Below are 13,491 nucleotides of genomic sequence, written 5' to 3'. Positions count from 1 at the left end.
GTGGGCGGGGCGTTCTGGCGGAGGAGGCGTGGCCGGCTGAGGACCCGGCTGGGGTCTGGCTCCTGGGACCTGAAACTGTCAACTGACATGACGCTTTCCTTGTAGAGACCCGGCAGGATGGACCGTGCATCGTAAGGACTGGAGCAAAATAATAATAATGATAATAATAATAATAATAAAACCGCAAACCTGAAAGTGTTTTTGATGACCCTGATCTCAGAACATTTTTTTTTTTGTATGAAAGCGAAAAAAAAAAAAACCAAACTCGGAAGTGACGTCGCGGCCCAAACAAGCCCGAGCTTGCGGGCCTGTGCGGACTGTGGCGGCGCGCGTGAAGGCCAGGCTCGATCTCGGCCGTCGCTCGTGGTCGGGAGGCCGCCCTCGCCCACCCGGCGGGCCTCCCTTTCCCGTCCCCAGCATCCGCTCGCCGCACCGAGCGAGCGCCGGTCCTCCGGCCGCTGCCGGGAACAGGTGGCCGGTGGCGTCAGGGCGCACTTCCCATTCTGCAGGTCCTCGCTTCAGCGGACTCCTGTTGGGGACGCTGGGACACCTGTCGCCGGTAAGACACGATTTATTTTCCTAGAGTCTTCCTATCCTGGCAGGACAACCTCAGGATTAGAGAGAACGGGGTGGGGTCGGGGGAGCTGTTCCTGGCCTCCAATGGGAACTCACACGGTTGCCCACTAATATCGGTCTCCATCCTTGACAGATCGAGGTGAACCTAGCCCTTGGGTCTTTTTTTCTCATAGCCTCCTCTTCCATCACCTAGGATTGTAACTCAGTGGTTTACACTCGCCTAGCTTGCAAATAATATAGATACATATACAGATGTAGGACTAGAGGTAGAGAGAAATAGATAAGATACAGAATAGATATTTGTGCATATATGTGTGTAAGTGTGTGTATTCTGTTAAGAAATGAACCTCAATTAGACAGTTAAAGTTTTAACATGAAAATGTATTTTTACTGCCAGCTTGATCTTTTTATCCTTTTGGCAACCGGGAGAAAGCTACTAAAATCTGTTGGAACCTAGAGGTGAACGTATGTTACTATGTTTCATTTGCTCTTTGGTTTGGTAGGAAGCATCCCTAGTCTGCAAATAAGATTGAGTCTCTGGATGGGCGCTGGTGGCTCATTGCCTGTAATCCTGTCTACTCGGGAGGCTGAGATCTGAGTTTTGAGGTTCAAAGCCAGATGGGCCAGGAAAGACTGTGAGCCTTTTGTCTCCAGTTAACTACCAGAAAACCGGAAGTGGAGCTGTGGCTTAAAGTGGTAGAGTGCTACCCTTGAGCAAAAAGACCTCAGGGGCTGTGCCCAAGCCCTGAGTTCAATCCCCACAACCGAACAATAAAAAAAGAAAGAATCTCTGGGAGTTCACTAACTTGTATAGATCACACAGCTGATAAACTGCAAAGCTTAGATTCATATCTGCGCTCTTCCAGTAGACTTGAAATTCTTTGTTATGTTTCTTATGCTTCTGTTTTAATATCTGATTGAAAAACGTTTTTTGTACTTTTAATTTTTTGTTTTTTGTTTTTCCAGGTTTTTAATATCCAAGTTAAAGAATATACTGAATAAAGATCTTATAAGAAGAAATTATACAGAAATGTTTTAATTATTGAAATCATAGTCAAAATCATGGCTTCATCAGCAAATCTGGACCTTGGAGCCCAGCTGATAGTGGAAGAATGTCCCAGCAGTTATAGTCTGCCTGGCATGCCAGACATTAAAATAGAACATCCACTGGATCCTAATTCAGAAGAAGGATCAGCTCAAGGGGTGGCCATGGAAATGAAATTCATACTGCCCAATCGGTTTGATATGAATGTGTGTTCTCGCTTTGTGAAGTCCTTGAATGAAGAAGACAGTAAAAATATTCAAGATCAGGTTAACTCTGACCTGGAGGTGGCATCTGTCTTATTTAAAGGTTGAAAGTTATGGTATACATATCTGCATTTGCTTTTGTTTATTTGGGTGGAGTATATTTGTTTTAGGAGTTTTTCCCCTACATTTTCTTATTAGCATCAATTAGTTGTATAAGGAGGTTCTCTTCTGTTTGCTTTTCCATCATGCTATCATGGCATTTGTAGTTTGGAAACAGTTTGGGAGGTTATCCTTTAATATAGAATCTCACAGAAACCAAAATTAAATACTTAGTTTAAAAAAAGTAAATACCATTGTACAAAACCTTACCTAGTCTTTGTTTACAGATTTGTGGGAGGAGGGGGGGTCATGGTGCTTGAACTCTGGGTCTGGACACTGTCCCTGGTCTCTTCAGCTCAAGGCCACTGCCCTACCCCTTGAGCCCCAACACCACTTCCTGTTTTCTAGTGATTAATTGGAGATAAGTGTCTCAGAAGTCTTAATGCTGGGGCTGGCTTTGAACCATGATCTTCAGATCTCAGCCTCTTGAGTAGCTAGGATTACAGGTGTGAGCCACCTGGCTCAGCAATGTTTTCAATTTTTTCTAATGAAATTTTTATCGTACCTTTTAAAAAATCATAGGAGAAACTGAGCACCACTAGCTCATGCTTGTAGTCCTAGCTACTCAGGAGGCTGTGATCTAAGATTCACTGTTGAACGCCAGTGCAGAAAAATCCATGAGACGCTCATCTCCAATTGACCAGGAAAAAGCTAGAAGTGGAGCTGTGACTCAAATAGCCTTTAGCAGAAAAGCTCAGGGGCCATATCCAGGCCCTGAGTTGAAGTCCCAGGAACAGCACCAAAAAAAAAAAAAAAAGAAAGAAAGAAAGAAAAGAATATTCTTATTTTGTTATAAAATAATCTGCTTAATATTCTCTGTCTCACAAACATCTAATTTCTATTAGCTTCAAATGCTTTATTCAACAAAGTCTTTCAGTATGCTTTAGACTTACTTGTATAATCTTTTAAATAATAAAACTAGTCTCACCTAGACATAGTATTACATACCTGTAATCACAGCACTTGTTAGAGTGGGATAGGAAAGTCAAGAGTTCAAACCTAACCTAGGGCAAGATCGAATCTCAAAACAAAACAAGACAAAAAATAAATAATTTCAAGCCAGGCACCAAAGGTTCACACTAGTATTCCTAGCTACTTAGGAAGCTGAGACTTGACTGAAGTTCAAAACCAGCCTAGGCAAGAAAGGCTGTGAGACTCTTATCTCCAATTGAATACCAAAACCTCATAACTAGAGTGCTGGTTCATGTGATAGAGGACCAGCCTTGAGTGAAAAAGCTAAGAGCAAGGACCCAGGCCTTGATTTCAAGTCCTCATAATGGAACAAAATAAAAATTTAATCCCAGAGTAAAATTGTTCAAGATGAATACTTTTCTTTCTGGGAGTTTCACTGTGAGAGTATAGATATTTCTGCCAAAAAAATCCCTGTATAATAATATCACTTCATAAATATTCATTGAAGCTACCTTTTTCATGTTAGCTTTAGCACAAAATTTTGCTGAGATGCTTTGTCATTAAAATATTTTAATGTGTTTAAATTATCTTATTTAGCTGAATGCAATATCCATACTTCTCCTTCTCCTGGAATTCAAGTAAGACATGTCTACACTCCCTCTACAACAAAGCATTTCTCACCCATTAAACAGTCAACTACTTTAACCAACAAGCATAGAGGAAATGAGGTATCTACCACACCTCTGTTAGCAAATTGTAAGTATTTGCTACTAAGTGTTTAAAATATTTGTGTTACTAATTGTTTCAAGAGTTACTTTTGAAACACTATTTTCTTTAAGTGCATGTTCAGGTTATGAAAGCTTAATTGATACCTAGTAGTTCTGGCAATTTAAAACTTTTTTTTACATATTATTACATATTGTAATTGTGAATGAAAAATAACCAGTTAGTAATTTGATGTTAGTAATTGTATTTGAAACATTAATGTTAATGTACCTACACTTAACAATCTCTTGACATCTCTACTTTGCAAATACTAAATCCTTTATGAAATTTGAATCATATGGCATACTGGTTGAGCTAGAAATCTCCTGCTAGGGCTCTTGCTCCAATTTTAATAAACTTATGTTTATATCCCAGGTCTTTTCTTTCTGTATGAAGGCTACTTAGTCATGTAACTGAAGTAAATCATCAATCAATACTAGCTATTTAAAGGAGAATTCTCAAGGAGTTTTTGAAATATTCTAATCATACAATTGGGAAAAAAATACCTATAAATCACATCCCTCATGCTACAATCAAAACCCTCTAAGACTGTGTACCTAAATAGCTTACTCTCCACTAGGCTAACTCTCAACTATGTCAAGGCCAGTTTTCCCTATGTGAGTTCACGTCTCTTAATGTTCAGAAAAACCCATGGAATCTTTTTTTTTCTTTTTGCCAGTCCTGGGCTTGAGCTCAGAGCCTGAGCACTGTCCCTGGATTTTCCCAAGGTTAGAGCCCCACCACTTGAGCCACAGCACCACTTTCGGCTTTTTTCTATGTATGTGGTTCCAAGGAATCGAACCCCGGTCTTTGTGCATGCTACAAAGCACTCTACCACTAGGCCAAACTCCCAGTCCATACCCATGGAATCTTGAATTAAAAACATCTAAGGCCGGGCAGGGTGGTTCACACTTGTAATCCTAGCTACTCTGGAGGCTGAGATCTGAGGATTGCAGTTCAAAGCCAGCGAGGGTACTAAAGACTAAAAGACCGAGAGATTTTTATCTCCAATTAATCACTAGAAAAGTGGAACTGTGGGGGTAGGGCGGTAGCCTTGAACTGAAGAGCTCTGGGACGACGCCCAAGCCCAGGGGTAGGATGGTAGCCTGGAGCTGACGAGCTCACAGCTCAAGGACAGCACCCAAGCCCAGAGTTCAGGCCCCAGGACCAGAAACAATAACAAAAGAATATTTAGGGCCCAACACTAGTGGGTCATGCCTGAAATCCTAGCTACTCCGGAGGCTGAGATCTGAGGATTGTGGCTCAAAGTCAGCCCTGGCAGAAAAGTCCCTGTGAGACTCTTATCTCCATTTAACCACTCAAAAACCGGAAGTGGTACTGTGGCTCAAAGTCTTGAACAAAAGGACTCAGGGACAGGGCCCAGGTCCTGAGTTCAAGCCCTACAATGAAATATATATATATATATATCTTATAACATTATATATTATGTATAATTAAACATAATACATAGTATCTATAATAATATAAATATATATACAGTATTATATATAGTATATAGTATTATACTATATAATAACAGTATTATAGCATATTATATAGTACATTATACATATTATTGTATATTGTAATATATAATGTATAATAAGATAGTATATAATATATAATTATAATATGTATTATATATTATGCTGTGTATAATATGTATAATTATATACTATGTATTATGTGTAATGTATTATTAGAATATATATATATATATATCTTCAGAAAATCATGGCATTGTGGCATATGCCTGTTATCTCAGTTACTCAGGAAGCAGAGGTAGAAGATGGCGTGAGCCTAGAAGTTTGAGACCATTCTGGGGAATATACTGAGACCTCCTCTCAAACTTTTTTTTTTAATTTAGGACTTCAGATAGGCACCAGTGGTTTGTGCTTATTATCCTAGCTTCTCAGGAAGCTGAGATACCAGAGAAATGCAGTTTGAAGGCAGCCTAGAAGAACAATCTGGAAGGCTTTGTCAGAAGCCAGGTACCAGTGGCTCACACCTGTAATCCTAGCTACTCAAGGGGTTGACATCTGACGATTGCAGTTCAGAGCCAGCCTGGGCATGAAAGTCCTTGAGATCCTTATTATTGTCAATTAACCACCAGAAAACCAGAAATGGTACTATGGCTCAAGTAGTAGAAATTAGCCTTGAACTGAATAGCTCAGGAACACTGCCCAAGCCCAGAGTTCAAAACATTTTAAAAAATAAAATAACCAGCAGAAAGCTGGGCTGAGGTCATGGATTAATTGGTAGAGCTGTAGCCCAGCAAGCAAACTATGCAGGCACAAGGCCCTGAGTTCAAAATCCAGTACCACCAAATAATAATAATAATACTTCAATGGAATGGATCAGCAAGAACACAAAGGAGGTTGGGTGCTGGTGGATCATACTTGTAATCCTAGCTACTTAGGAGGCGGAGATCTGAGGATTGCCATCCAAAGCCATCCAGGGCAGGAAAGTCCATGAGACTCTTACTTCCAATTAACCACAGCAAAATCAGAAGTAGTAATTGACTCAAAACTGTAGAGCACTAGCCTTGAGTGAAAAAGCCCAGGGCCTGAGTTCAAGCCCCACAACCAACAATGAAGGAAAAAATGGCTCAAGTAGCTAAGCTATTCCTCTGAAATAAATTTCACTGAAAATAATAATTTGCAAATGTCAGGTTATCATCAATGAACCTTCAGGTTACCATCAATTTTCTTATGAGTCAATTTTCTTATGCAGAATGCTAGGATGTACTCCCCTGTAGTTTTGTTGTGGTGGTGATTTGGTTTGATTTGTGCTGGTCCTAAAGCTTAACCTCAAGGCTAACACTCTGCCTCCTGAGTCAAAGTTCTATTTCTGGCTTTTTTTTAAGTGGTTAATTAAAAACAAGAATCTCTGATTTTTCTTCCCAGGCTGGCTTCAGACAGTGGTCATCAGATCATAGCTTCCTGTGTAACTAGGATTAGAGGTGCGAACCACCAGCGGCTGGCTCCCCCCTCAATTTTTTCTTCAATGATAGTTTTGCTCTGGTAAACAATGGATTGTGCTGTTTCGTTCTGGGAAATCAATTTCTTGTAGAAACCTTCATCACAGGACGGTAGCTAAGCACACTGTGGAAGCACATGAACATTATACTCTGTTATTCTTTCAGCTCTGTCTGTGCACCAGTTGGCAGCTCAGGGAGAGATGCTCTATCTTGCTACTCGGATTGAACAAGGTAATAGCCTAGTTTCCAATACTTTATTTTAAATAAACTCAATAGGATTAAGTTTGTTATTGTTTTATTTTAATACAGAAAATTATAAGGACAAAAAGTTATATCAAGCTATACCAGACAGATACAACAATGGATGGTAATTATACATACATATATATGTAATATATGTATATATATTACATGGAGTAAAAAATTATAGTTTCCCTTACCTTCTAATCTTCCCCATAAGCAAATATTGTAAGTTTCTCTTATTTTTCAGAAACTTTTTTTGATAGGAAACATTTCTATTTCTATTATTCCCCCCTTTTTTGAAGTAATGTTTTGCTGTGTTGTCCAGCTCTGGCTTCAAATTCATAATCCTCCTGTTTCATTCTCCTAATTGCTGGAATTAACAGGTATGCACCTCCATGCTTAGCTATTTTGTGACTTTTTTTAATAGTTTTAGACTTTTGGGTTATACTCTGTATGCATTATTCTATGGTGGTTGTTTTCACACTTTTTTTTTCAAAAATGGCATCAAGTAATTTTTTTACTATTAAATGACAATGTTAGCATTCTTTTAAAAAGATATCTGTTGGTTAAGTTTCCACAAGCCGATGTGCTGGGTCAAAGTAAATGGACATTTATTTATTCACTATTTACTTATTCATTCATTTAGGGTGCTGAGGTTTGAACCAAGTGCTTACATACACCAAGCGAGTGCCCTACCACTGAACTACATCCCTTTTTTATGTTTAAAATAGCCAGATATTTGCCTTCCTTCTACAGTTAGTTTATATTTCCCCATAGCATCACTGACACAGATCTTTAATTTTATTAATCTGTGGGTGAAATGGTATATCAGAGTAATTTTATTTATATTTTTGAATTCTGATCTCTGAATTTCTTTTTAGATGAATTGCATACCGTATATTGCTTTCTAAATTAAGGGAATTGACTTTTTGTGATTTATGTTACACATAGTTTCTTCACAGTTTCTCCTGTTTCCTTTACATTGTTTTGAACACAGCCTTAACATAGTGAGTGACAAATTTGTTTTTTCTATATGACTTCTGACTTTTCTACCCTGCTTAGAAAAAAACTTCCTAAGCCCACATGGTGGCTCACACCTGTAATCCTAGCTAATCAGGAGGCTGAGATCTAAGGATCAAGGTTTTGTGCCAGCCCAGGCACAAAAGGACCCGAGACTGTTATCTCCAATTAACCTCTAGAAAATGGGAAGTGGGGCTTGACTCAAGGGTAGGGTGATAGCCTTGAGCTGAAGAGCTCTGGGACATCGCCCAGACCCAGAGTTCAAGCCCTGTGACCCACAAAAGGAAAAGAAAAAGAAAAAACTTACTGCTCCAGGATTACAGATAGACTCAACTATTCTTATTCTAGAAGTTCTGTGTTTTTCTTTATTCAGTTTAATCTTTGATTCATATGAAATATATTTTAGTTAATGAGATAAAGATCATGATATTTATTACTTGGTTTTCATTTGCATCAAACTAGGCACTTGCCCCAACATTGTTTATCGATAGCAAGGAGCAAGATTAAATAATCATGTCACTTTTATAGGACTTCATATTTCTGTTGGTTTGGAAATATTTCTTTTCAATGTATTAAATAAATTTAGGGAAAAATATAGTTTGAAACTAGTAGACTAAGTCTGGAGGATAAAATGAGGTAAGACAGATTCCCTGGTACTATCTATCAGATAATAGTATATATTCAAATTAAGGGCCATCCTATGTCATTTGCTTGTGATCCTCTCACCTATATATTAGCAAAGCTAATAATTAGTTAACAAAACTAACTGATCTGTGATTAGGAGAATTAAGTGACTTACCAGAACCAAACTGCTGAGAAGTGAGAAACAGAATTCAAACTCTCTGAGACCACTGTTGACTGCCTTGTACCTAGGATTATGATATGTCTGCTAATTTATGCTTTAAGGAATCTGGTATGTGAACCCATAATGTATACCAATGCACACTGTAGTACTTTCAGATTGCCAATTTCAAAAACAAAAGAAAAGTCAGGGGGCCAGGAATTTGGCCTAGTGGTAGAGTGCTTGCCCAGCATTCACGACGAACACCCGGGTTTGATATACCTCAGTACCACATACATAGAAAAACTGGAAGTGGTGCTATAGCTCAAGGGTTAGAGCTCTAGCCTTGAGAAAAGCCCAAGGATAGTGCTCAGGCCCTGAGTTCAAGCCTCAGAACTGGAAAAAAAACAAAAACAAACAACAACAAAAAAAAACAACAAAAAGTCAGCACAAAGTGAGCTTGATTGAGGCAGCCAATCAACTTTTTGGAATGTAAATGATTTCATAGTACGATTAATACATGATTGTTAAATTAGATTACAAAAATTGCTTTTCTTTTAAATAGAAAATGTTATCAACCACACGGATGAAGAAGGATTTACTCCTCTGATGTGGGCTGCAGCACACGGGCAAATAGCTGTGGTAGAGTTTCTACTTCAGAATGTAAGGAAAATGCCTCAGGAAAAAAAAATGTATATGTATAGTTACTTAAGTTCACTTAGGTCTTTAATTACAGTTTTTGTACCTCCAGCTAGTTAGACACAATGATGGAGCACACAACAATGTTTTAGTGCCTTTCATCTTCCAGTGGAACTTGGATATAGTCGGGAAGGCAGTACTAATCATACACAGAGCAGTGAGAGATCACCTAATGTCTAGCTCCCTCTCAGGGCAACTGCAACAAAAATACCATCAGCCCTGGAAGAGAAAGCTTCCTGGAGAAACTGTGCTTTGATTCAAGTGAAACAAGAAGTAGGATGGAGACAGACAGAGGGAGAAAGGAAAGGAAAGAGAAGAAAGACATTCACACAATTTTAGTACCAATGAATAAAACATGGCCTAGCTTCAGTGTTGAACTGTAATTATTTTTGACAGGAGTTAAGAATGTTCTTGTTGAAATTAACTGCAAGTCTTTCTATCTCCACTTCCCATGCCAGGGTGCTGATCCCCAACTTTTAGGAAAAGGTCGAGAAAGTGCGCTGTCTCTGGCATGCAGTAAAGGTTACACGGACATTGTCAAAATGTTGCTCGATTGTGGAGTTGATGTCAATGAGTATGACTGGGTGAGTCCATGGTTCTGAATGTACAATTACTGTAACAAATTCTCGAACTCATTTGGTCTAGGGGAGCCATACATTTTATCAATACTTGGGAGATTTACCTTAATAACTTATCAATTCACTTATTTATTTGTAACTAAATACTTGGAAAAATAAGATAATTTTACAAACTCAACTATTAGTTCTGACTTGTCTTCTTCAGAAAAATAACAAAATTATCTTTAACGACTTCTACAAGCCAATTCCTAATACAAATTTCCAGAGCAGCATTTAATTGACTTCCTTTTGAGAGGAGTAGGGTACTGAACCCAGAACTAGCACATTACCTAACTGACACTTACTCACCCTAAACCTAATCACCTTTTCCTTTGGCAGAATGGAGGCACACCTTTGCTTTATGCTGTACATGGGAATCATGTGAAGTGTGTAAAGATGCTCTTAGGTAAGCAGATGAAAAGGAAAATTGTGGAGTTGGGAGTTTGGCCTAGTGGTAGAGTGCTTGTCTAGCGTGCACGAAGAACCAGGTTCGATCCCTCGGTATCACATTTATAGAAAAGCTGGAAGTGGTGCTGTTGCTCCAGTGGCAGAGCTCTAGCCTCGAGAAAGCCCAAGAACAGTGCTCAGACTCTGAGTTCAAGCCTCAGGACTGGCAAAAAAAGAAAGAAACAAACAAACAAAAAGATAAAGAAATTGTTTAGGAAATGTCATGTGAGGTATTTGTTTATTTATTTTGGTCAGTCTTGGGGCTTGAATTCTGGGTCTGGGCACTGCCCCTGAGCTCTTCAGCTCATAGTTAGTGCTCTACCACATTGATCCACAGAGCCCCTTCCAATTTCTTGGTGGTTAGTTGGAGATAAGAGTCTCGTGGTCTTTCATGCCCAGGCTGGCTTTGAACTGAGATCCTCCTGAGTAGCTAGGATTACAGGTGTGAGCCACTTACTCACTTGTCCTGGGGAAAAGAGGCTTTTTCAGACAGCACATTTACTTGCACACGTTGTGCCTTTAATAAGCTTCAGCGTGCCTTTTTAAAATGTCCTTCTAGCCCACCAAAGTGATTCTTTGAGGCTGCCTGAAAATACCCTCCAAATTGCCTAAAAATCAAACCAGCTGTTTGCACATGAGGCAATAATAGACAACTTACATTCGTGTTTTCACTCTATTTGTGTAAATTTTTCTATTTTATTATAGAAAATGGAGCTGACCCAACAATTGAAACTGATTCTGGGTACAATTCTATGGATTTAGCTGTAGCCTTGGGCTACAGAAGTGGTAAGTGGTTCCAAAGTTTTTAAACAAGTAAAGCTTTGTATATAAATAGTATAACCTGGGCCAGGAGCATGGCCTAGTAGTAGAGTGCTGGCCTAGCCTGCATAAAGCCCTGGGTTCAATTCCTCAGTACCACATACACAGAAAAAAAACAGAAGTGTTACTGTGACTCAAGTGATAGAGTGCTAGCCTTCAGAAAGCTCAAGGACAGAGTCCTGGCCCTGAGTTCAAGCCCCAAGATTGGCAAAATACATAAATAAATAATAGTACAAACTCGTGGTTCAAACATGTTTATCACATGCTCATGAGACACTGTGTGGTATCCTAATTCCTGACACATGCTTTTAAATGCAGGTAAACAAATTTCCATACAGTCAAGAAATGAATTTTTTTCTTATACTTTTTATCAACCCAAATAGTTACTGGAGGAAAAGTACACGTGAACTAGTAAGATATTTTATGGCAACTCTTTATAGAAAAATCATAGAATAACCTTGTGTTTTCTGAATTCTTTCCTATTTACAATTTTTTTTTTGCCAGTCCTGGGCTTGAGCTCAGGGCCTGAGCACTGTCCTTGGACTTTCTCAAGGCTAGAGCTCTACCACTTGAGCCTCAGCACCACTTCCAGCTTTTTCTGTATATGTAGTAGCAAGGAATCGAACCTGGGTCTTCGTGCATGCTAGGCAAGTACTTTAACCACTAGGCCAAACTCCCGGCCCTCTATTTACACTTTTTAAAAATCTTAAGCACAGAAATTCCAGTAACTTGCATAATTAATCAGATAAAGTTTTGTTATTTAATATTCCTTTTTAAATTCTAAGTAGGTGTTCAAAGGGTTGCAATTCAGCATACTACATTATGAGTAAAATGTGTCTTGAGCACTGTCACCTCTTCTATTATCGTCCCACACCCACTTATACCTTCAAAGTATGTAGTTTAACTTTCCTGTAATGGACATTGAACGTAAGAACTGCACTCGCCCACCCTGCTTCCCTCTATTCATCTCCTCTCTGCATTTTCAAATACTGTGTTGCAATACTTGCCATCAAACTATATGTGTGTCCTCTTTAGAAGTATGAGAAAACATTGGAATATTACTGAATTTCATAGTTACTTAGTGATCTGTCTGTTCTAGTTCAACAGGTTATTGAGTCACATTTGCTGAAACTTCTTCAGAACATCAAGGAGTGATCCAGTCCTCAGAAATGTTGTCAGCCCTTCTGCTCCATTCTTGGTCTTTATAAATGATCATTTTGTTTACTTATAAATTTTTACCTCAGTTGCAATACTTTCTGGTTTTTAATAAGTTTGTATTCCTCTTGACAATTCACTGGTTTATAAAAAATTAATGGTGATTTTTTTATAAATGTGTTTTATTATATATTTAAAGTTATAAATTAATGTTTTATGGCATGTAAAATTTTATCATACAGATAGGTATCTGTGTTTGTACAATCTCTGTAATTTGACACTTTTACAGATGTTCTGCCCTGCTCATCTTTACTCTTATATTTACATTGAGTCTATGTAGAGTTTATTATAAATCCATAGGGGAAAAACAGTGTTACTGTTGAAATAAAAAGTTCACAGTGTGCTTGTTTACAACATGATGTTATAAATAAAATGCTTTTGTCAATTTGCATTCTAGTTTTATTATTATTTAAGTTTGCTGCCACCCCCAAGTGCTGATAGTTCATACCCATCATCCGAGTTACTCTGGAGGTTGAGATTTGAGGCTTGCAGTTCGAAGCCCCCAGGCAGAAAACTCTGTGAGACTCTCATCTCCAATTAATGTGCAAAAAGCCAGAAGTGAAATTGTTCAAGTGGTAAATGACTAGTCTTGAAGAGGAAAAGCCAGTGGACAGCACCTGAGGCCCTTAGTTCACACCCCAGTGCCAGCACCATAAAAAAATAGGTTTGGCCTGGTGGGGTGGCTCACACTTGTAATCCTAGCTATTCAGGAGGCTGAGATCTGAGGATCATGGTTCAAAGCCAGCCCAGGCACTAAAGTCCATGAGACTCTTATCTCCAATTAACCCCTAGAAAATCGGAAGTGGCGTGGTGGCTCCAGGGGTAGGGCAGTAGCCTTGAACTAAAGAGCTTAGGGACAGCGCCCAGGCCCAGAGTCCAAGCCCCATGACTGACAAAAATAAATAAATAAAGTTTGTTACTAATCTCCTTAGGAGTTTCAGCTTCAGCTCTCTGTCCTACAAATAAATCAACACCCAAGACTAGTTTTCTCCACTACACCTTCTTTTCCT

The 13,491-nt window shown here is 38.9% G+C and overlaps 1 protein-coding gene across 2 annotated transcripts; it reads left to right on the top strand.

The window, feature by feature from the left end:
* Positions 1–137: 137 nt before the first annotated feature.
* On the top strand, positions 138–12,872 carry Ankra2 (ankyrin repeat family A member 2). Of its 2 annotated transcripts, XM_090331820.1 has the most exons (9): positions 138–559; positions 1,543–1,927; positions 3,493–3,651; positions 6,806–6,871; positions 9,250–9,347; positions 9,842–9,967; positions 10,340–10,406; positions 11,153–11,233; positions 12,366–12,872. In XM_090331820.1, exons 2-9 carry the CDS (start codon positions 1,639–1,641, stop codon positions 12,419–12,421), a joined length of 942 nt encoding a protein of 313 aa, XP_090187946.1. In that variant the 5' UTR covers positions 138–559; positions 1,543–1,638; the 3' UTR covers positions 12,422–12,872. The 2 variants fall into 2 exon arrangements, with proteins under 2 accessions (XP_090187946.1, XP_090187947.1); XM_090331821.1 differs by lacking the exon at positions 138–559 and having other exon boundaries at positions 1,772–1,940.
* The last annotated feature ends 619 nt before the right edge of the window (positions 12,873–13,491 follow it).

Source organism: Megascapheus bottae, chromosome 4, assembly GCF_031878675.1.
Source record: "Megascapheus bottae isolate mThoBot1 chromosome 4, mThoBot2.hap1, whole genome shotgun sequence".
Taxonomy (NCBI): Eukaryota; Metazoa; Chordata; class Mammalia; order Rodentia; family Geomyidae; genus Megascapheus; species Megascapheus bottae.
Note: the sequence above shows the minus strand (reverse complement) of the source record. Positions and strands in the feature narration are given on the sequence as shown.

What these genes read in the sequence shown, in the direction of transcription:
- Ankra2 (XM_090331820.1), top strand. Translation starts at nt 1,639, where the DNA reads ATGGCTTCATCAGCAAATCTGGACCTTGGAGCCCAGCTGATAGTGGAA. An exon ending in ATGTCAATGAGTATGACTGG is followed by an intron (nt 9,968 to 10,339) that starts GTGAGTCCATGG and finishes TTCCTTTGGCAG; the next exon opens with AATGGAGGCACACCTTTGCT. An exon ending in GTGTGTAAAGATGCTCTTAG is followed by an intron (nt 10,407 to 11,152) that starts GTAAGCAGATGA and finishes ATTTTATTATAG; the next exon opens with AAAATGGAGCTGACCCAACA.